The 21,104-nt window shown below is 35.7% G+C and overlaps 1 protein-coding gene across 3 annotated transcripts in view; it reads right to left on the reverse strand.

The window, feature by feature from the left end:
* Positions 1 to 5,072: 5,072 nt before the first annotated feature.
* Positions 5,073 to 21,104, reverse strand: part of LOC107266921 (TOX high mobility group box family member 3) — a 68,376-nt gene continuing 52,344 nt past the window's right edge. Inside the window, exons 5-12 of one of the 3 annotated variants that reach the window (XM_015737961.2) lie at positions 20,206 to 20,563; positions 14,535 to 14,647; positions 13,285 to 13,420; positions 9,646 to 10,020; positions 9,452 to 9,526; positions 8,121 to 8,359; positions 7,778 to 7,840; positions 5,073 to 7,667 (exon numbers count right to left, since the gene is read on the reverse strand). In XM_015737961.2, the coding sequence (XP_015593447.1) occupies positions 7,658 to 7,667; positions 7,778 to 7,840; positions 8,121 to 8,359; positions 9,452 to 9,526; positions 9,646 to 10,020; positions 13,285 to 13,420; positions 14,535 to 14,647; positions 20,206 to 20,563 (1,369 nt within the window). In that variant the 3' untranslated portion in view covers positions 5,073 to 7,657. Of the gene's footprint in view, positions 7,841 to 8,114; positions 8,360 to 9,451; positions 9,527 to 9,645; positions 10,021 to 13,284; positions 13,421 to 14,534; positions 14,648 to 20,205; positions 20,564 to 21,104 lie in introns of all 3 variants that reach the window. The other 2 variants (XM_015737959.2, XM_015737960.2) reach the window with 2 other exon arrangements.

Raw genomic sequence — 21,104 nt, forward strand, 5'->3', positions numbered from 1 at the left:
CGTACTAAATTGCTGAATCCGTGATTTGTAAACTACGAGACGACGCTTTGTCGAGAGATAATAATTAAAAAATCTTTCATTATATTACTAAATTCTATAAACAGAATTAAATTCATACAGATATATACAATTTATCGGAATTCTGCTCGTTTTTGAATTTTCTATAAAATGCACATCTGTATACAATTTTCAAAAAATTTACATGTATATATACATTATGTTTCTATAACAGAGAAGAAGAAGAAACAAGGAGAGTGGTGACGATGAAATTTGCTACTGAGATGAGTAACCGCAGATGTTATTTGCGACACCTATCATTTTTTTATCTTCAGGATAAGAAACTTTGCTTAATTTAAGGAAGATAGAAAACTTACAGTTCTTAACATAATTGTTCAATATTCTCTATAACTAATTGTCTCCCTTCTTCAGCAGCTTTCCTACATGAATCTTTCGCAGCAGCTTCCAAGGAACTAATTTAAGGGACGTTCAAGCATGCAAATACTTTGTTTAAAGCAGTTTCCCTGATGCCAGAATAAACAGTACCTGAAATATCCATTTTCTGGTTATTCGTAGAGTATATTCAATGTGCTATATTTCATAATTGTGAAAAGTAAATTTTACTTACCCAACACAGCTTTGGTATTTACATCAGCATGATTACGATTATCACTGGTAACGTGTTTTTCCTGTGCGAACTTGAGTTATTGCAGAGCATTGATCGCACATAATATGGAAAATAGAATTTAAACTCATTCGTGTCTCCTCCACTGTTTTTCTTAGGAAAATATCATTTTTACATTGAATGCACCTCAAATGCTCGTCGCACCTAAATTCCACATCGACAATACATCTCCCTTCAAATACAAATTTTGGCGATTCATCCGTGAGGTTATGTCATCCTTCTTGATGTTCGGCTGAATTTGCTTTACACGTAGCTGTAAGAGCTTTCAGCTGCTTATCACAGGTTTTTTAATTCATAAATCGGCCATTGTACCATATTCGGTAAGACATTTTATTTTTACTTCAACAAAAAATTAATATCAGTTCTGCGTATCTACATTAGCTACCAGAAGAGAATTGTTCTGCTGCCACGATTATAGTGACGCACTCTGCATGTGTGGAAGACCTATTCATGCATCAGGTGTTTCTGTGTGAAAAGATGCGAACTGTATAAGAGCCGTCAAAAGTTTTCAGGCAATATCATTATATGAGGGTCATGTTTTACCATGGTTTTATTATACGATGCAGTCGAAACTTTTGGTTCGTACGTGTACCGATAGAACTACTTTAATGTTTTAGATTTACCTTTAGTTTCACCTTAGCTTACACATAACAGGTAAATATATGTAACACGCAAGTACCAAAATTTTGTAACATATGTCAAACATAACATGTATATCCATTTATATACCATGTACGAATCATCGTCCTTGTTTTATAATTATATTCCACCTACAGTTAACTAAATATGAATCGTATCTCTTAAATGTGTATCGCATATCAAAGTAATACTTTTAGGCGAAACACTATTAAAATTGTGTCGGCGTAACGTGCCAGTTACACTAAGCTTTTTGAACACCTTGAATACAATTATTTAATGTTTTCATCGCTATTATAATCGTAAGTACATGATACTTTCTTGAATTTTGCTAATAATTACAATTAAATTTATAATAAAACTCATTTCCTAACTGCAGTTTAAAAACCGTCAAAAGATCAGAACAAACATTACATCCACATTTCACTTCCCAAACGAAATTAAATCTGGATAAAATTTTGCCGGCATATTCGATGAGCTCTGTAGCATAACCTAAGTGCCAAAACTGAAAGCAGCAACTCTTTTCAAACCGACCATGCAAATGTGGAACTTTTATCCACGTAACCTATTTGTCCATAAGCCGAGTGTGTAAGAGTGAAACAGCAATTCTCATTTGTTAATTATCTTTTTCCAACAGGGCGACCCGGTTCCCAATACCCGTAGTTCTCGTTCCGGGTAATCTATTGTTCAGTGTATTTTAATTTTGTTTTTTTTTCTATCCTCGAGTAACGGAGTAGAAAAAGGGAGTGGTAATACACTAAATTCTTGCGACAGTGTTTCTTCAAAAAATAGCGAAATAAATGACTTGTAAACAAGATATAAACAAGTTTTGGATTTCTGAAATTTGTCCACCGGTGAATCAAATTAACAGATTCATTAAAAACGATAAAATTTATTCATTTATTCGCATAGTCGGTCCACGATATCATTGCTTTTTTGTGTTGCAAGTCTGTCCAGAGTGGACGGCGTAAGTGGCTGTGCATATAATTTTTGTTATAAAGTATGAATGTGAACAGTTTGGCATCTAAATATGTATATTTAATTTTTTTTATTTTAGCATTTATTTCCGTGACTTTATGGAATGCCACGTGTGATTTGCTAATGATTGCATTACTTGCGAACCGTCCAAAAACACATTGAACTCGTGGACCGACTATATCATTATATTATATGTATATTAGGGGTGTTCAAACAATTGCCCGGAAAATGAAAAAAACCTACCTTCATTACAACTTTCAGGAAACTTTTTCCAGACACTTCGTGTTTACATCATATTATGTACTTATGCAGACGAGTAACCATTTTTTTCTCATATTTTACGTTAGTTCTTGAAGTAACCCATACTTTCATACTAATATGTGAATACATCATGTTGATTGTTTTTGTTTTAAGTAAACTCGGTAAACTTTATAAACATGTTTTATTAACATACATCGTTTTGTCTCGTATTACGCAAGTTCCGTCATCTTCGATCTACTACCCGTCTCTCGACCTACTCCCTTCTCAATCTTCAGGTGATAGTGAACCCCTTCTCTATCTTAGGTGATACCAGTGCGTGATACCCTAATCTACGTCGCGCGAATGAAATTATATCTTGCGAATACATTAGTTACTTTAATCACACTAACTTTTTTACCTCTTCACTTATTACACATGTATTTTTCACTGTTATATAAATATATAACTTCCAGACTACTGGATATAGGGACGGTTACTAAATGTCTACCCTGTATTATGCGCATAACAACAAGTCTTTAGTTCATCGTGATTGTGAAAAATATAATAGAAACTTGCAAAATTACGATACGAATGACGAGACAATTATAACAGACTACTAAGTGTTGCATAATTATTATAATCAAATGATTACTATTCAGTAAAAGTTTGAATAGTTTTACTTCAAGACAATTATGTGAATAATTTAGATTCTACTGATATTAACTCCGGTCCAACCGGTCTATAGTAAAAAATTATTTATGGTTGAGTGAGTTAGATTCCTGTTTTTGTTCCGTTCATTACGTTTTACAAATTTATTTTTAGTATTATAAGTTTAACAAATGGTGTAATTATAAAAATGCGACAACGGATAATAGTATATAATAGATGGGGATTTTAATTTGTTCAACAATTTTAATCAAGATTAGTTAAATCTGTAACACGTGGATAAAACTTCCATAGCCTTCTTTAATTGCTCATTTCAAACATCACTGTGCGAGCGTAAATGTACATAAAAATGCCAAGTACAGTTCTCTTGTTACACATACTATTATAATGTACATTTATTAATATATTAATTTTAATTGAACTTTATTTTGTTGATGTCGCAATGAACGACATTAATTAATCGAGTACACGTTACAAATTTATTTTTTACTCGATATCCAATATCCAATTTGTTGCTTCATTGTGTCACGGATCGATTACCAGAATTTCCAATCGTTGCACAACAGAACGTTTTTGTCCGGCTTCGGGTATTGTCGAGACAATTTTATATGGATACGATTAACAGGATGTAATATAGTTTTTGTAAAACTGTCATGATTTTCTGCTGAATCTATCTATCTATAGAAATTACCAGAATACTCGTGCTATAATTTTAAAAATTATTTATAACAAATATTTGTCGTCCATCGTTTATGTGTTTCATTATTACTTATTAAGGTTCAATGACATGGTAAAACAACATTAAGTAATCAAATAGTTGTATAATATAGACTTATAGTTTAGTCGAATATTGAATGTTATTATTAACGAATAGTGAGAAGTGTATGAGTAATATATTACTGGAATTACATAGACTATTTAACATTTGACTCAGTAGTCCAACAAAGTGCATTTTTTATAAAATGAAATACATATTGGTGTGTATGTCAGTGTAAGACATTAATCCCACAAGGGTCTGAATGCATTCTACCATTTACGTACTTTTTACTAGGCCGGAAACAGTTTAATTGAAATAATTGGAACAGTTTGATGCAATGGAAAGTGTACAATGCTTCAATTGAGAACCACTTCGTTCGTAGACGTTACAAGGAGCTTCATTCCGCTCTAAATACTTTAAAGAACAAGTCTGTTAATTTTCTTCGTAAGGTTTCGAACTCTAAAATTTATTCCAGACTTTTTGGCAAAACACAAGCTTATCTGTCATTTAATTATAATATTATAATGATTATATCATTCGTTGGATTTCAAGTATTTCTTCATTTTTACCTCACGGTTGAGTTATGTTCCTTTCTACGAAGAAATTTTTTTTAACTCAAACGTAATCACCTAATCACCTTACGGCCGTAGTCAAATTTCATTGCAGTTGTTGAATACATTACCATAGAAGAAGGAATGTATCGTGGAATGCACATTATTCAAATATCCATCATTGTCTTGCCGTTCAAGTAGCTTATATTATGAGAATTTAAATGACTCGGTTACATGCGCTGTGCATTATTTGATATTTCTCATGTTCGTAGGGTGCAGAATTATTAGTCGGTGGATGCATCCGGTGCATTTGTATGCTGCACTGGAATGTTTTAATTGATAAAAAGAGAACAAGAGAATTGTTGGTAAAAAAGTGCACAGGTTACCACATTATTACCTGGAGTAACGTATGCTATCTGGCTGAAATGCTTGGCTGCACAACGGTAACGATTAAAATGAAATTCCATTGTAATTGCCAGCGCCTCGTTATTCGTTGAGCAATCAGGTCGAAATTTTTGTGGAAGAGGATAGGTGACGATTTTAAAGTAAAAAGCCCAAAACATTCTTGGGACTGAAATCGTTTAATTAAGTCTTTGTACAGAAAACAATAAAAATGAACATAAATTCATTGCAAATCACCATCATATATTAGCATTTGATGCGTAGTGCTAGTACTACTATTATATGCTTGATAGTTTCTAGACTTATTCTTTTTAATATAGGTTTATGCAATTATGATTAGTGTTGTAAAATTGTGTCGTTCGTGTGTTGGAGGTACACACGACGTGGAAACGTGTTGCGAGGATTTGGGCTTGAGGGTCAAAAAGTCGGATATCAAAGGTCTGTTGGTTAAGGAAATTTGTGTTTTCTGTATTGTTTGCTTGATACCTTAATAATACGCCTTTGTACCCATTGCGTGACGGGAACAATGTGGGCAAACACTAACCAATATTTCTTATTTTTACTCAATAATCAATAATAATTATGTCCTATCGTATTTGTAATATACCACAAATTGTTATCAGTATAATACAGTATTGATTATGTTTACACTGTAACCTATAAATCTATAGAATATATTTATGTATTTACATAAGAGTAATAGAAACAAACAATCTAAAAATACGTCTGCGCGTTTGCATGAAATGTGAAATAATATTCTGATACCAGCAGCGAGCCTCGATATGTGCCAGATGTTGGCATCAGACACTTTTAGATGCATTATTTTTACGAATAAGATTCATCGTACAATATATCATCTGTAACTATTCAATGATTCATTTTCCATCTCTAAACAATGCTTGCCACAAATTAGATATTTCACTTGCCTTAAAATCATGCGCCAAAGGCAGAGTTCACGCAAACGCGAAAATACGTTAATTTTTATACTTTTATGTATATATATATATATATTTATTTATTTATTTCAGAGCCCAAATTGAATCACTAAATAATTAAAAACTATTTTAGAAACAACAAAAAGAACGCGCTCTCTTCCAATGCGGCGTTGCTTTATCAGTGATACAAAAACTACTAATTGTTCACGCCATTATCAACTTAAGGATTTAGAATGTATCTTGGCTATATCGGTCATTTTGGAGCGTATATAGCCTGACAATTTTAAAAGGATCGTCGGGTCTCACAATTTCATATAATTCTTCTCTTATCCTATTCACGGATGTCGATGGTAAAAATCGTATTTCAAGATAGAAAGTGTCAGGACACGCAAGAGACGTTGAAAAACATCCGTTATTAATTTTTGCCTGCAATACATATATAGGAGTTGAAAACGCATATTGGTTTTTTTGCTGTTCGAAAATTTCTGTTTTACCAAAAAGTTGTAAGTGGATTGTTCTATGGATTTACTGCGTGTAGAGGTGATACAAAAATAAGTATGGTGGAGCCCTGTTGCTCTTTTCTAGACCATGATATACCTATCGCTATCCTGGCTATCTTCGAATTCTATACAGTTTTTGGGATGGCTTAGAGCAATCTTCACGATATTTTTCCACGGACGGATAAAAGTTAAATCCTCACGTATTCGAATAAGAACTTCTTTTTTTCATTCCTCGTAAACGAACAGCTTAATCTAATACGCACTATTCTTCTTTTGTACACGAATAGTCAACAAATACACGCTTCGCAAAACATGGCATCCGATGTATTTCGTTTTCGTTATAATATTGTATATTTTGTGGAGATGCTAACGTCGAAGTCATGTTCGAGTGATACGTATGTGAGTCCGATGGAAAAATCTCGTGAAAATAGTGATTAGCACAAACTCGAGTGGTTCGGGTGGGATGTTCAGTTCAATCATAAGCTTGAGTGACATCGAAGCCACGAGACGAAGTAGAAGGTGACAATCAGGAACTTTAGGTTCTTTGCTTTTGAACTCTAGACCATTTTATCTGAGCGCATTACTAACAGCCTCTACAGTCGTCCCATGACGTCGGGTACAATTTACTTTAATTAATATATCTTCGTTATTTATATTTCTAGCTAAATGTTAAAAGTGAAACATGCAACAACCGGCCATGGCACCGCCAAGTAATATAGTTATTCTACAAGTTTTTCTGTCCTGCCTCTGTCCGATCGTTATTTTGTCTTCACAAAATTACAAAGCATTCGTAGCATTCGCACATAGTTATTTACATGCAATACATTCCCCCTTCGTTTCTTGTACTTTATCGTTAGTATAGTCTTTCGAGAAATACACGTAATACGACCGCTCGATCAGAATTTAACGGTCCAAGTTAAAAATTCGTGTACAAGCTCGTAATCGATCAGACGAATTTAACGAGAATACGAAATAGGAGTGGACAATATTAATTTATGTGCATCGACTTCTTTCGTAGATATCAATTCCGGGGAAGCAGTCGAATTTTTATTATGTCCTTTTCACGTATTTACATGTATGAGTCTCTATCCGAGTGAATTTTCGGCAAAAGGTCTTTCTCACAAGTTAGTAACAAGTTTTTGGCCTGTGGCTCTGTAGGTTATGTAACCTAACTGTCGTGTAAGAATCAACAATTTTCCTTAGCATTTTACAGTCGTATCGCCTTTTTGCATATTGGCATTCTACCCGTACATCCAAGCCAGTCTCCATTGGGCCTCCATGTGGTCCTTCTCAGCGTTTCGGAACTCTCACTACGTTAATCTATGTACATATTGTGTAAAATTACCTTACTTAATGGGTCAACAACAGGCCCCAAATGCGAGGCCTTCGAGTAATTAAAACTTTTAGGTCATCTCTAGCCAACTGCTTACTTTACGGTGGAGAAATTTTGCTGGGGATTTTGATTTGATGATACCCACGTAGTAAACACATCTCTGCAATATAAAAATATTGAAATTGAATAACATAAATTATATCACTTAGAAAAAATTTAGATGGAAACTTTATGCATTAGATTACAATAAATTAAAATGGTATTATATAAAAATCAGTTGAACAAATGAAAAATCTTGTTATACTAAAGTTCATTCAGTAAATATTCATCGCCAACACTATTTTGTATATTCATTTATACAATATATAAAGTTCCTTTAAAATATATCATGTATGTAAATGAATAAAATATAAAATATTCAAAACAATGCTCACACAAACCTGCAGTGGCTGACCACACACTCATTGCTGCAGTATTCATCTTCCCATTCACTATTAGCTACAGCAGGATTTGGACATCCATGGCGAATGCAAGCATTTGTAGGTGGTCGCTGACCACCCATAGCACCTTGAGAACCACTAACAGGTGGAGGACTCGATAAGGAGTCAGCTCTAGGAGGACTCATGTGCATCATTTGTTGTTGCTGCACCGACACCTGCTGCACTTGCTGTTGTGGCACCTGCACAGGTTAAAGATAGAATAAAATGTTTAATTCACTGATGATATCAATGCACTGAGGTAAATAAAACGTAGAATATTGATTTTTTCTCACGAAATTCCGAACAAATATTTGAATAGTTCGTAGCAAATATTATTTCACGTATACACAAAGTATAAACTGAGGTTATGTAGTCGTATGATTATTTTCATCCTCATTTCCCGATAACAATAAAATGCTACTCCATCACGTCACTGTAGGCATCTTAGCACAACGTTAATGCACTCACGAGGTAATAAGCTCCAGCTGATTTGAGGCGGAGAATGGAAAAAACTTGACCGGAACCATCGACCGCCTTCACGGCGGCCATCTTGGGCGCTCGATTAGTAACAGTTGCAAGAACTTTAATTTAATATCAGTTATTTTTTTCTATTTTTGAGAAATAATACGCCAGCGAACTTAAGACGGATGAATAGGTATTACTATTATTTTTAGTACAACCTTCACTCTAATACCAGAACTAACTGGTTGTATTGAAAAGACAATAAATAACGATTGCTTTGACTAATGCTATGGTAGTTCGAATCCTTCCATAATTCGACGTAAGCGAATAGGATATGAAGACAACCATTATATTTACAATTAGTATATAACGACTCATGATAATTCGTTAAAGTGTCATTGTTACGCCATTGATAACGGGTATAATATATAAAGCCTGATTCATACATTTCTGTGCCGTAACCGTATGTATCATACTATTCACGTCCGTGCATTAACGTAAACAAATTTTATTTTATATATCTAAGCCAGACTGTCCTCGCATTTCAATTTCTGTCTCAGTGCTTTATTTAATAGTACTGAAATCTGTGTGCAAATTCCAAACTGATGCAGCCGGATATATAACGGGGATACGGCACTGAAATGTGTGAATGGACCTTATGGTACGTATCATTGAGCAGTGATACCAGATTACAAATACATGAAACAACAAATCTATCATGTACAATGAATTTATAAGCTATGGTACAAAAATATAGTATGATAAATATGTTATTTAGCATATTCATTATCTGGCAATTAACCTAAGAAATGGTATAACAATTTACGTACCTGCTGCATGTATTGTTGTTGCATATGCTGTTGCTGCGTCATATGTGGAGGCGCCATAGTATTGTTCATTAGTGCCTGAAATACCAAAAAATATATCGTTAAATTTCTATATGTGTAACAAGATAACGGTTTTTGTGCTGATAATAAATGAAAGGATTGAAAAACACATACGTAAAGAAAATTCATAAAAATACCTGCTGCTGTTGTTGCTGAGGATTGGCCTGCATTGCAAGGTGGTGAGGAGATTTTTTGATCGTCATTTGCTGCTGTTGCTGCTGTTGCTGATGTTGTTGATGTTGATGTTGTTGGTGCTGTTGAGGCGAAGGTGGCTGAGCTTGTTGCGGACTATAAACTTGATAAGCAACATTTCCTGGCGGTCCATTTCCTCCATATCCGGCATATCCACCGTACTGCACCGGCTGCTGTTGTTGCTGTTGTTGCTGCTGTGGGGGCTGTTGTTGCTGTTGCTGATCGTTCTCTGCTGCGCCTTTGCTCACTAATGATGCCCTGTATGCTGCAAGAGCCTTCAAATATTCCTTCTTCGCAGCTTCAGTCTTCTTCTTATAAACCTGCAGAAATTGAATTGATTTACATACGTTTTTCTTAACGGCTGTCTGGAAGATAATGTGTAATCGCGCTATCTAGATAATCTTGCGAGACAATAGAAAAAATAATCTCATCCCATGATGTAACAGAAACAATGCTAGATTTTTGCAGTTTGATAATCTGCACTGCACGAGTAAAGTGAATGTTCCGTGATGTATGCAAATTATAATTTCACACATTATCGGTAAAGCAGCTCTCACATAATAATGAACTTTTATGGATTAACCGGTACCATTAAAACATAAAAATAATCGTTGGAGATTCGTTGCGCAACTTGAAAGAGTCATCTTGTGTCCACTGTACAAGTATGGATTTGCACAACAATTAAAAACATATTATACGCGAATGAATCCAGAATGGCTTCCGATCCGAGAAGAGGCTTTTCTCATGATCCTCGTGTATTCATTCTTTTTGAGTGATTCACTTGTTAGAAAGGGTTGTAGTAGGTACAGTAGGTACCTCTATATGTATACGATAATTAAAAAAAATAATAATGGTAGCAAACAGTCTCTATTAAAGAAGAGAACCATACAAGAAACAAATACTCATTGGATGTGAAGCAGAAATATATACACATGTTGTATATAGCATGAATACCTTTGGCCATATACCTTCGGGTACTTAATTAAAACTTAAAAGCAGCACAATGACGATTGTTTCCCAGCATAATTAAATACTCCATTCAGCAGTGAATCGTTAATATTTCATTTCCAGTCTCTTCCATGATATTCAACGTCTTCCCGGAAACCTATTTGTACGACTTCCTGCGCGTTATCGTATGGTAGTAGCTACTTCAACGAAACGAATAAGCGTTCGAAATTACAAGAGGGCTGCGGCGGCCATTAAACAACATTGTCTTGCGTCCATATCGAAGCTTGATTTAATGAGAATTAATACATGAAAATTTGGCTGTAGCTCGCTTATGAATTTCGAGGGCGTTCAATTATTCATGGAGAATCACGTTCGTCAGTAAACACGAAAAGTTCGTTACACGATGAAGAAAAATAAGATCAAATAAAATTTCGCTCAGTTCACAATGGTAATAAATTTCTCAAATAAAGCACGGTCCCATTCCTTCTTATTTATACGGCGTACCCTAAATATTTCACGATCATGAAAACGTCGACATTGCGCAACCGTCGAGGAAATTTAGCTCGTAACTTCTGACTCCGCGTACACGTACAGCGTAATACACAAATTGCAATGAAGTCTTAGCATTATAAGGTATATACGTGTAAGTTAAACCTTACCAACGCTTAAACAATGCGCATATATTCTTACGTTTATTTAGGTATATAGCTACATATTATTGCACAGTAAGAATGCACCTGCCGTGATTTCATAGTGAAACTTTATAGCAAAATGGCGTTGTAGCAGTTTATCGAGACATCGCTCTCAGATAAAACAACCGTTGCTTTGCGTATTTATCTATGATCCTTCTTATATTATTGCAACGCCTCTTTATTATTCCTGATATCGTTATCATTACGTATCATTCTCATGTATCGTAACCATAGTTTTTTGTTTTTGTGTGATATACGAGCGCTAAGTAGTTTTGTCGTGTAACATGCTTGAACGTCAGTTTAATTTGACGTGTGGCCTGTCCGTTCGAAAGCAGTGCAAAAAAGGCTGTAGACGGAAAATCCATATAGAACGTGTTTAATTTGATATTAAAGGACAGGCGACCGTTCGCCGTAAATCAATATCTTCTTAATACGTATTGGTGGAATTATATTCCCTGAACGTTCAACAATTATTTTCTGTATAAATTGCATTTACGTAGAGTCTCGATAGATCAGTCGAACGAGAAATATTCAATGTAGTGAATATTTTTATATCACACTGAAAATTGATGTTCCTGAATAGATATTGAATCCAATTCAATTTTCCAATAAGATTTACAAAGCAACCGGTACGCGTGCGCAGAACCACAGAAAAATACTTCCTAAAAGATGAATTCTTACTTGAATTATGTATGGAACTTTTGTGTAACGTTTATTGATCCAGCAGGGGCGATGTCAGAAAACCATGTTTGAATATGCGTTTGTGATTGTGAAACGATAAGTAAAACATAAAATGGACGGGGAATAGGAGTATGAGGAATTTAATCAAGATCCTATACGACGGCAGAACGTCACAACACATTCACAATACCGCGGAGCGTCGTGTCCTACATATTCTTAAATTAAAATGCACTTTCCCGAGATTATCTCTGTATTTATGATACATGAAGAATGATTAATGTCAAGCATACTATATTCTATGTATAGGAATACAACTAGAATCTCGCATGTAACGAGGTAAATAAGAATTGATTCTCGTACTGCTGCTCGAGAATAATAACTGGTACATAACGTAAGAAGCAACCGAGAAATTAGTAGAATAATAAAAAGACTCGTAAAGCGGTTTCTTATTGCGTTATACACTATTAAAATTCCAGCATCGATAATAATTCAACGTACTTGCTTTTACGACCAGCCACAATTATATTCTCTCATGCTAAATCGCTAATTGTTCGAGCAGCGTTACATATCGACTTCAGAAAAATTGTTTACACTTTGGCGATATTATTGACTTCGCGAGAAACACTTTAATATTCATGAAGCACAATTTCACATTCGCATAAAAATGTTAAAGTAGGTTTTAGCATCTATGAACGATTATCGTTTATATTTAAATTGACCGTGCAGAATTCATCGTCAGTTTGTTTTTGCCCGTCTAATAGATACTTGGGATATCTGCTTTTTGCGAAATTTATCATAAACGAGCATAATTATCTCGGAGGAAATAAACGAGCCAGACATTTTCAGAGTTGATAGCAAGAGCAAGTAGAATTTAATACTGAAAAGGAGTGATAAAAATAAATAAGGAAAGGAAAAGAAGAGAAGGCTCTCTAATAGTAAGCACAGTATTATAAAGCAGAGCTGGCGATGGTGGCCGACGAATCGCGTGTCAAGGAGCTACGATCAAGCGACTATATACTTTTCCGTAAACATGTGTTATTTATGAGAGGGAGCGCACGCTGTACTTATCAAACCAGGTACGCCAGACGTACAGTCTAATGACTGTGCATAGTGCAGTATACTATGTACCTATGTTCCTATCCGAAGAATCGTTCTCACGGTCGACTTCGAGGTCATTTTAGCTCTATGAATTTCCTTTCGGTAGTTATTCTTCAAATGTTCTTTCATACATACAGGGACGGAATTATCGAAGCATGTACTCACGTTCTTGTGATCGGTATCCAGGGCGTCCCACATGGACGCGACAATTTTCGAGACTTCGCCGAAGCTCGCGTTGGGGTTTTGTCCCTTGATCGCTGCCTGGGTGTCCCTGAAGAAAAGTGCGTACGCCGAGACTGGCCTGAAAGTAGAAAAATATAGAAAATTAGATTTGAGAATATCGTAGGACAAATGATTGAGGTGGGCAAGTATTTAGGAATTTCGGAAACGCTCGGCACGATTCGGCTTCGCTCGACTCAATTCGAACGAGCAGCTCGAACTCGGCTGCGCCGAGTTTAGATTTATAGGAGCGAGTAACAACTATCGCTAATCCGACTATAACCGTGTAATCTGGCTCAACTATTACGGCATTATTGCTACACGAATGGAATGGTCCTACGACACACCATCATTACCAATAGAGTATAGAAAGCGGCTAGCTATTTCTGTGCTATGCTCCGATGCAGCAGGCCCGCTTGTACCTGCAGCTGGACCCATGTCCTACATTCAAAGGGCTGCAACAATAACGGTAATTGCCAATTCATGATGGTAATAACTTATACCCACCGTCCCACTGCGCCATCGTTTTGCCTTAGCGAGCATACTGCGATACCTTCATTAAATCGAAGCAATCGGACACGTATTACTGTTAATTTAGCTTTCTTAATATAAACGGATATCTGAACGAATAACGATGTTTTACGAACGTAGAACAAGTTTCTTCTTCACTACGTGATGGATCATCGTTAAACTGGGAAGCCGTTTCTTAAAATGAGTCACGCGTTTCCTTTTATGTCAACATTAATGGAGGTACCATTCTTCACGGAACCCTTTTTGCCTAACTCTGTATTTAAATAGAACATTGGGATCATTCGGGAAGCGAATAGAAGGAGCAGTGGGAGTAGGGCGAAAAGAAGAAGGAGAACGCAGCCACGATGTGCGAGGTGTAGAAATTAGTTTATTCTCTATTGAATGATGTATACGGCTTTCACGATCCAGCTAGGAGGGTGCCGGGGCGAACCCAGTATAGTCTATTTGATTGATTTGCAAATTTCAGCATATTCAGAAATTTACCAAGTTGTCACTAGCAGTGCTCTTTACCCTTATGTATTATTTCACGGTTCTGCGTGAACGTCGTGACAACAAGAATTTATCATTCAACTTGAACGGGCTTTTCTCCTTATGGGTATTAAATACTTTGTTCAATTTGTAAATTTGGTATCACTTGATAAAAGTATCAACGTGTCCCGACTTACTTTTGTGGTTCGTTCGGATCTCTTTTCTTCTTCTTCTTCTGCACCTTCGGCTTCTTCTGGGCCTTATTCACAGTGTCGGTTGGCTCTGGCGAAGGTCGTTTTATGCCAGTCAACTAAAAAAAAAAAAAGCAACGAATCAATACTGTTACCGAATGTGAGGGAAAACATTCTATTTGCGGAAAACATTCTTTTTGATTTACAGCCTTATTGGTAGACTACATTCGTATGTGTGTATAGGCCGCTCTGTGATTTGTGACTCTCAACAAAAAGATATACGAGAAGGTAAAATTGTTTTTACGAAAAGGGAGAATTGGCTTCATCCAATTGTTGGATGATTTCAGCTCGAATTAACCGTAGAACATCACACAGTTTTTACATCAATGCGTAGGTCGTACATTCTGTCAGACACGAGGTTATAAATTGCAATATAACTCTGTAACGGATAGACATGTTGAAAACTCAATTACAAAGTAAAATCAAAATTTGAAAATGAAGTGAAAAAATCCTTTGTTTAAAAGTTACATGCTTTGGAAGAAAAGGCGTGGCGCAGAAAAAAAAAAGGAAGAATAAAGAAATGACGTGCGTCTTTCAGACACATGTGTTAGATAGTCTCCAAGTGGTGATCGCTTGAGTATGTGCCCCATACAACCACTACGGCACAGGCGAGTCCTTGATTTTTAGGTTATAGAAATTTAAAATCTTATGCGTCAATACCTGATGTTGAAAGATGAATAGAAAAAACGATCCTGATTCACTATACGATTATCGATTTGTACGTAATAACGAGGTACGCGAAATGATATCTCGTGTTCTTTTTAAATTGACAATATTACACACTGGGCGCCGTCCGTATAATTCTGATCTATTTAAACAGGTGTAGTCTTACGCGGAGAACAAATAAACGTACAGTCGCCACGAGAATTCTCTTCACTCAGAGAAATTGCTAGTTATCGTAACTATAAAACTTCAACTAATCACGAATAGTTGGCGCTTTCAAATGGGCGCATAGTCCATGTAGTAACTACAACTACACAAATTCCTCTGAGTAATAGTACCCAGGTTTCGAGTCCTCTCATCTCATGAGCTTTTATAGAGTTTTCAACAATGCCGATTAAGGGATTTTGTCAAGTTTTTTTTTCTTTTCCATTTCGAAATATACAAAGGACATTCATACAATTCCCTCGGGCGCTGAAAATACTGCTGACGAAAATACGAGAGAGTAGTCACACAAGAGACAACAGAAGATGGAGAAAAATGAAAGTTTCGCTTAAGTAACGAACAAGCGACGTTAATTCTTCAGTTATAGAGATAGAAATATTGCACTTCCGTTGTACCACCAACTCTTTCTATCGGCACACGAGTCTAACGACGACACCATCTGCGCGAATGCTGACGCCTCATTTATCTCAAAACGTTTGTTTTTATGCACGATTTCTTTCTGAAAGTAGGACGTATACCGGTGATTTCACATTTATGAAAATGAGCATATTTTGTACTAAGGAAGGGAATGAAAAAAAACAAAAAGAAAAAGAAACGAGTAAATTGTACTATTATCTTCAGAATAGGGCAGATGTGAATTTTAGAGGCTTCATTATTCTTGAAATTCATATATAAGTCTTTGGAAACATTCATAGCTTTTTTAGTCCATTTCGAAATCAAGAAGAATGTACGTTAGCTATCTGTAAATAGCCTGAATTGTTGACCCAACATTTCTTGAATACCTACGACATGTATGTAAACACGACCTATTTGTTCATTTGAATTGTGGATTCTAATAATAATATAAATATTTGAACATATGTACCGTAAAATTTCGAACTACCACGTAAACATATGGGATAGTGATATTATCTAATTGGTGAGTATCTACGTTTGTAAAATATACCTGTGAATAGCGACGTGATATAATCAGGGATAAATGTGTATAATCAGGCACAATGTAAAAGTAATTGTACCTCAAGTTTTAAATCAGGAGGATCTTTCGAAGTTAATGCATTAGATTAGGTAGCGTAAACCATTCGGTAAACTTTACGTGTATCATTCTATGATGATTTTGTTTTTATCACAGGCAAAATTGAACTCTCTAGAAAATATAACGTCGACATATTTTTCACTACAACACTTTTATCCAACACGGCAAATGTGCTCACTGGATTCATATTAAGGAACAAATTCCAATTTCACCATATTGCTACTTCAGACCAAAGAAGTAACCTTAAAAACTTGAGAAAGGCATTACAAATAAATGTAACTGGGCAATATCCAGTAGGATATTCTTAGTGAATATTTTATCTTAGAAGTAACGTTCTTTTAGAGGATTTAGATTGGATCTTCAAGGCAGAAAATACTTGTACGATTCCACATTATACTCCATTGTACGTACATTTCTTGCGTAAATATACTTTTTGAAATGTATTTTAGAACATCGTCATAAACGGCAAGTGGATAAACAAAGCAATATGCATCAATATGTATGACGTACACGTAATTTTATCAAGGAATGCGTTGTTTAGATAGGTAACACTAATACTTGACAGTTTGTCTAAAAGTTAAAAAAAAGATCGTGACTGTGATTCATGGATATTTTTAAGAGGCTCCATTTTTAAACCTTCATTTTCATACACGAACCAGAGGCTACATAATATATAATCGAATCCGGGTAAAAAAAAAAAAATTCTAAAAAATGTCAAATTATAAATAGAAAAAATTTTCAAGCATGAAAGTGCACTTTCAAGAAATTCAAAGACACATCATTCTGCAATGTACTCTGCACAATGCTAAATCTTTCGTCTGACGTTTTTCATGTTGCAAATTAAAAAATTCGCGAAAGTGCTTGTGCATGCACTATCAAAATGTCGAGGAGAGAGGGGATGAGCTAGTTTTGTAAAACTGACTTGTTCCAGGCGGAACAACAGTTGCATACAAATACGATCTATTTTTGCGCGAGAGGCTAAACAAATAAAAGGAGAACGGGGGGGGCGGAGGGGGAGGGAGTTAGGGAGGAAATGAAAGGGTGAATAGGAGGTGGACGGAAAGAGAATATTTGTACAGTGAAATAATGAGAGCTCCAGAATACGAAAAAAGGTATTGTGTCAGCTCTCATGTTTCCTCCTTCTACTTTGGCCTTCGTAATCTTTGATAGTTCTTATTCTTTATTTCCTTTCTTTTGTGTTACCGTTAAAAGAAATAACAAAAAATTGATGAAACTCTCCGCGCCGGTACCTAATAACCTCCATGAACATAATTTTATTATTTTAACAACTCTGCAATATTCCGCTCTGGTAAATTACGATTTATATATCTTCTCTCTCTCCTCACTGTAACTGATAGGTTGGTAAGTATCGTTCCGACGAAGCACAAAAAAATATTGTGGCCTTTATTACCGCACAAAAAGATATTCTTTCTATGGATACTGCTAACATACATCTGTTACTAGCATTTCTTTAGTTTAAATAAGTATTATGGAAAACGAGATAAAGATTTAGAAATTTCGTTACAATATTTACATGTTCGTGAATCTCATGGAGTAATTATTATTTTGAATTATGTCGATATCTTTATTAGTTATTGAAATATTAATTATTGAATCTTTGAATAACCGCTTTAGGCACATTTGATGTTCTGAATCGTGCGTGACCGGACATTAACGCTCGTAACTTCATTTCCACACAATTTGCAATGATCTGTAAAAGCGAATGGAAAACGAGAAAACTCAAGCTTTAAAATGACTTTTAAGTTATCTTCTTAAATGAAAAATTGAAAAATTTATCATCGCTTAAAAGGCAAAAGTGCTTTTAAAAAAACACGAATCAATGTTTTTTATAGTAAGTCAATAGACATTTATTGGATTATTGTCCGCAAAATTGCATTTGAAAGTAGAAAATATACGCAATCTGTTAACGTGATCCTGATTGTGGTTGAGTTGAGTGGCTTAAAAGTTTTTGTCTTTCATACTTCCACTGTTACCGCAATTATCGGTTCTGTGAGATAGCTGTTAACTGATATATACAGAAGAATTTTAATCATTAAATACATTCGATCAAGATTACAAAATAAAGGACCTCTCAAATATTTAATTATCAATTAAAAATCTTGCCTATGCTGATTGATTAAATTTTACAATTACGGCCTGGTATCAGTTCATGATTCTTCTTCGGTGTAGAAGAAAACGAAAACGCAATGTAATCATATAAAAATAATACTAAGAGTACGCTATGATGCTTTTAGATATCGATAAAAAACATATATATTTCCGCACGTCACTATTGTGCAGGATTCATTGAATCTACAAGGTAAACAATATCGAAATATATAAGAAATAATTATACAGGTTTATGCAAGGATTTGTGAGAGAAAGACAAAGCATGACTTTTAACGAAGGGCGTGGAGCATGCGCATAATGCAACGTATCGAAAACTGTAAAAGTTCAAGTGCAAAGGGCAATAAGGGCAATGCGTACAGCCGTGTATTTTTTAAGTACTTTTGGCTTATAAACGGTGATAACTCTTTCAATATTTTATTTAGAGACATAACTTTGTAGCCATTTGAAAGCTTGAGTTTTCTCGTTTCTCATGCGCTTTTACTCATTATCGTAAATTGAATGGACGCAGAGTTATGAGCTATAATGCCCGGCCGTGTACAGTCCAGAGCGGCAAGTATCCGAATGTTCAACCGTTAACACCTCACTACCTAGAATAAAGATATCGACAAAAGTCAAAAAAAGCAATTGCTTCGCTTGATTCAACGAAAATTTTAATATTTCAAAAAACTTCTCTATCCGTAATTTGCTTTCCATAGTATTTATTTATATAAAAAAGTATTACCAACAGATAGTCTGACTATTTTTGAAAACAATAACCATGCGATTCCTGTTTCCCGTAAGAATCAACAAAAATTAACCAACGCGCCCTGCTTGAGACACGGAAGTACGATGACCGGATGGATTATCCGTGTATCGATTTCGACAATATTATCTTGATAATGTCTGATAATGTTTCGCATTATAGTTACGGTGGCTATGAGTTTCCAAAAGGCTATGAAATCAACCGAATTCGAGTTATACATTTCTTTTCTAAAGTTAAGCTCACGCGTGCTGCGCTGGCAATATGAAGAAACGTATATAGCGACAGTCGGTCAAGTAAGGAGTTAAGGTCAAGCGCTTTATACCTGCTTTACACACAGTGCTAGAAATGTGAACGCGTATGTGTTTATTGGACTCGGTCCACTTTCTCAAGTGCATTGTCTTTCATGATCCCTACGTTGTTAAGAATGACTGTGCGGTCCCACATGGATAACTTATATCGCCCTTTTGTTCTAAATTTCGTACCATTACTCTCTAATAATATCGAGTGGAAATGTAAAAAAAAAAAAAAAAAAAAAAAAAAAAAAAAGGGGGAAAAAAAAAAAAAAAAGTAAAATAAAGAAAAACTAATTTCGATGAGCATGACTATTCCTGTATATTAGAACGTCAAGAGGATCGAGTGTACTGTCCGCAACGAATCGTAGCACAAAGAAAGTCTTGTGTCACGTAGAGTAACCGTGTTTCAAAATCGATCAAAGTGATAAAGGTGGAAGGAAGCAGATAGAAAATGATGATGAGGAACTGGGAAAAGAAAAGAAGTTTAGTGTAAGGAGTAAATTTATCAGTTTATCAAAGTCTGACTGAACTCACCATCGCGGAGTGTGGAGTACTGTCATCACTATCCTCGCTGGTGGTAGTGTTGTTATTCTCCGGAATGGCATTTGGTTGGATAGCAGGTGGACTACCTCCTGTCGGACTCCGATACTGCATCTGCTGTTGCTGCTGTTGCTGCATCTGTTGCTGGGGGTGCATGTACTGTATGTGTTGTTGCATTTGCACCTGTTGCTGATGTTGCTGCTGTTGCTGCTGCTGCTGCTGTTGTTGTTGCTGCTGTTGTTGCTGTTGTTGATGTGGGTGTTGCTGAAGCAGAAGCAGCTGCTGCCCAGGATGTTGCTGACCCGGTGACGTTATAGTCGAGTAATTACCCTGGGGACTGCTATATGCTGAGCTGAAATCAAACGAAAAATCTAATCATCCATTTTCAGTTTATTATCAGAACAAAGATTTTGGTTAATTCATTCGGGTTGCATTCAAGGACGACAACCGCTGATTTATGGTTTAGGCCCTTTCGTGACCTTAATTGATATTCAATATTCTAGGAAGAGAGCTCTGGATGGGGCTAACGAAGTATTTCTCTCAGGTCAGCATTCCGAGAAGAAACTCGACTCGTGTTCGGGAGCCAGGATCATTGTTTTGTTGAGAGTGGAGAAAGAGAGAGAGAAACACAAAATAAAAGATGTCCCACCTCGAGTGCAAAGGGTACCGAAATATCGAGGCGAACCCTCTTCTTACTGCCTTGTTAAAACTCTAAATGGCGCACCCTTTTGAGCTTATAATTCGGTGCGCGGTTTTCGAGAGATTCGGAAATACTTCGGGACAGGTTGCGGTTCAGAGAAAGACGATGGTTGGCGACTGCGAGAGGGTTGCCAGTATCTAGTGGCTGAATGCTATTTTAACACAAATTGGATAACTTTTGAGATATGGCCGGC

The sequence above is a fragment of the Cephus cinctus genome, unplaced genomic scaffold (assembly GCF_000341935.2).
Source record: "Cephus cinctus unplaced genomic scaffold, Ccin1 Ccin1_scaffold0330, whole genome shotgun sequence".
Classification (NCBI taxonomy): Eukaryota; Metazoa; Arthropoda; class Insecta; order Hymenoptera; family Cephidae; genus Cephus; species Cephus cinctus.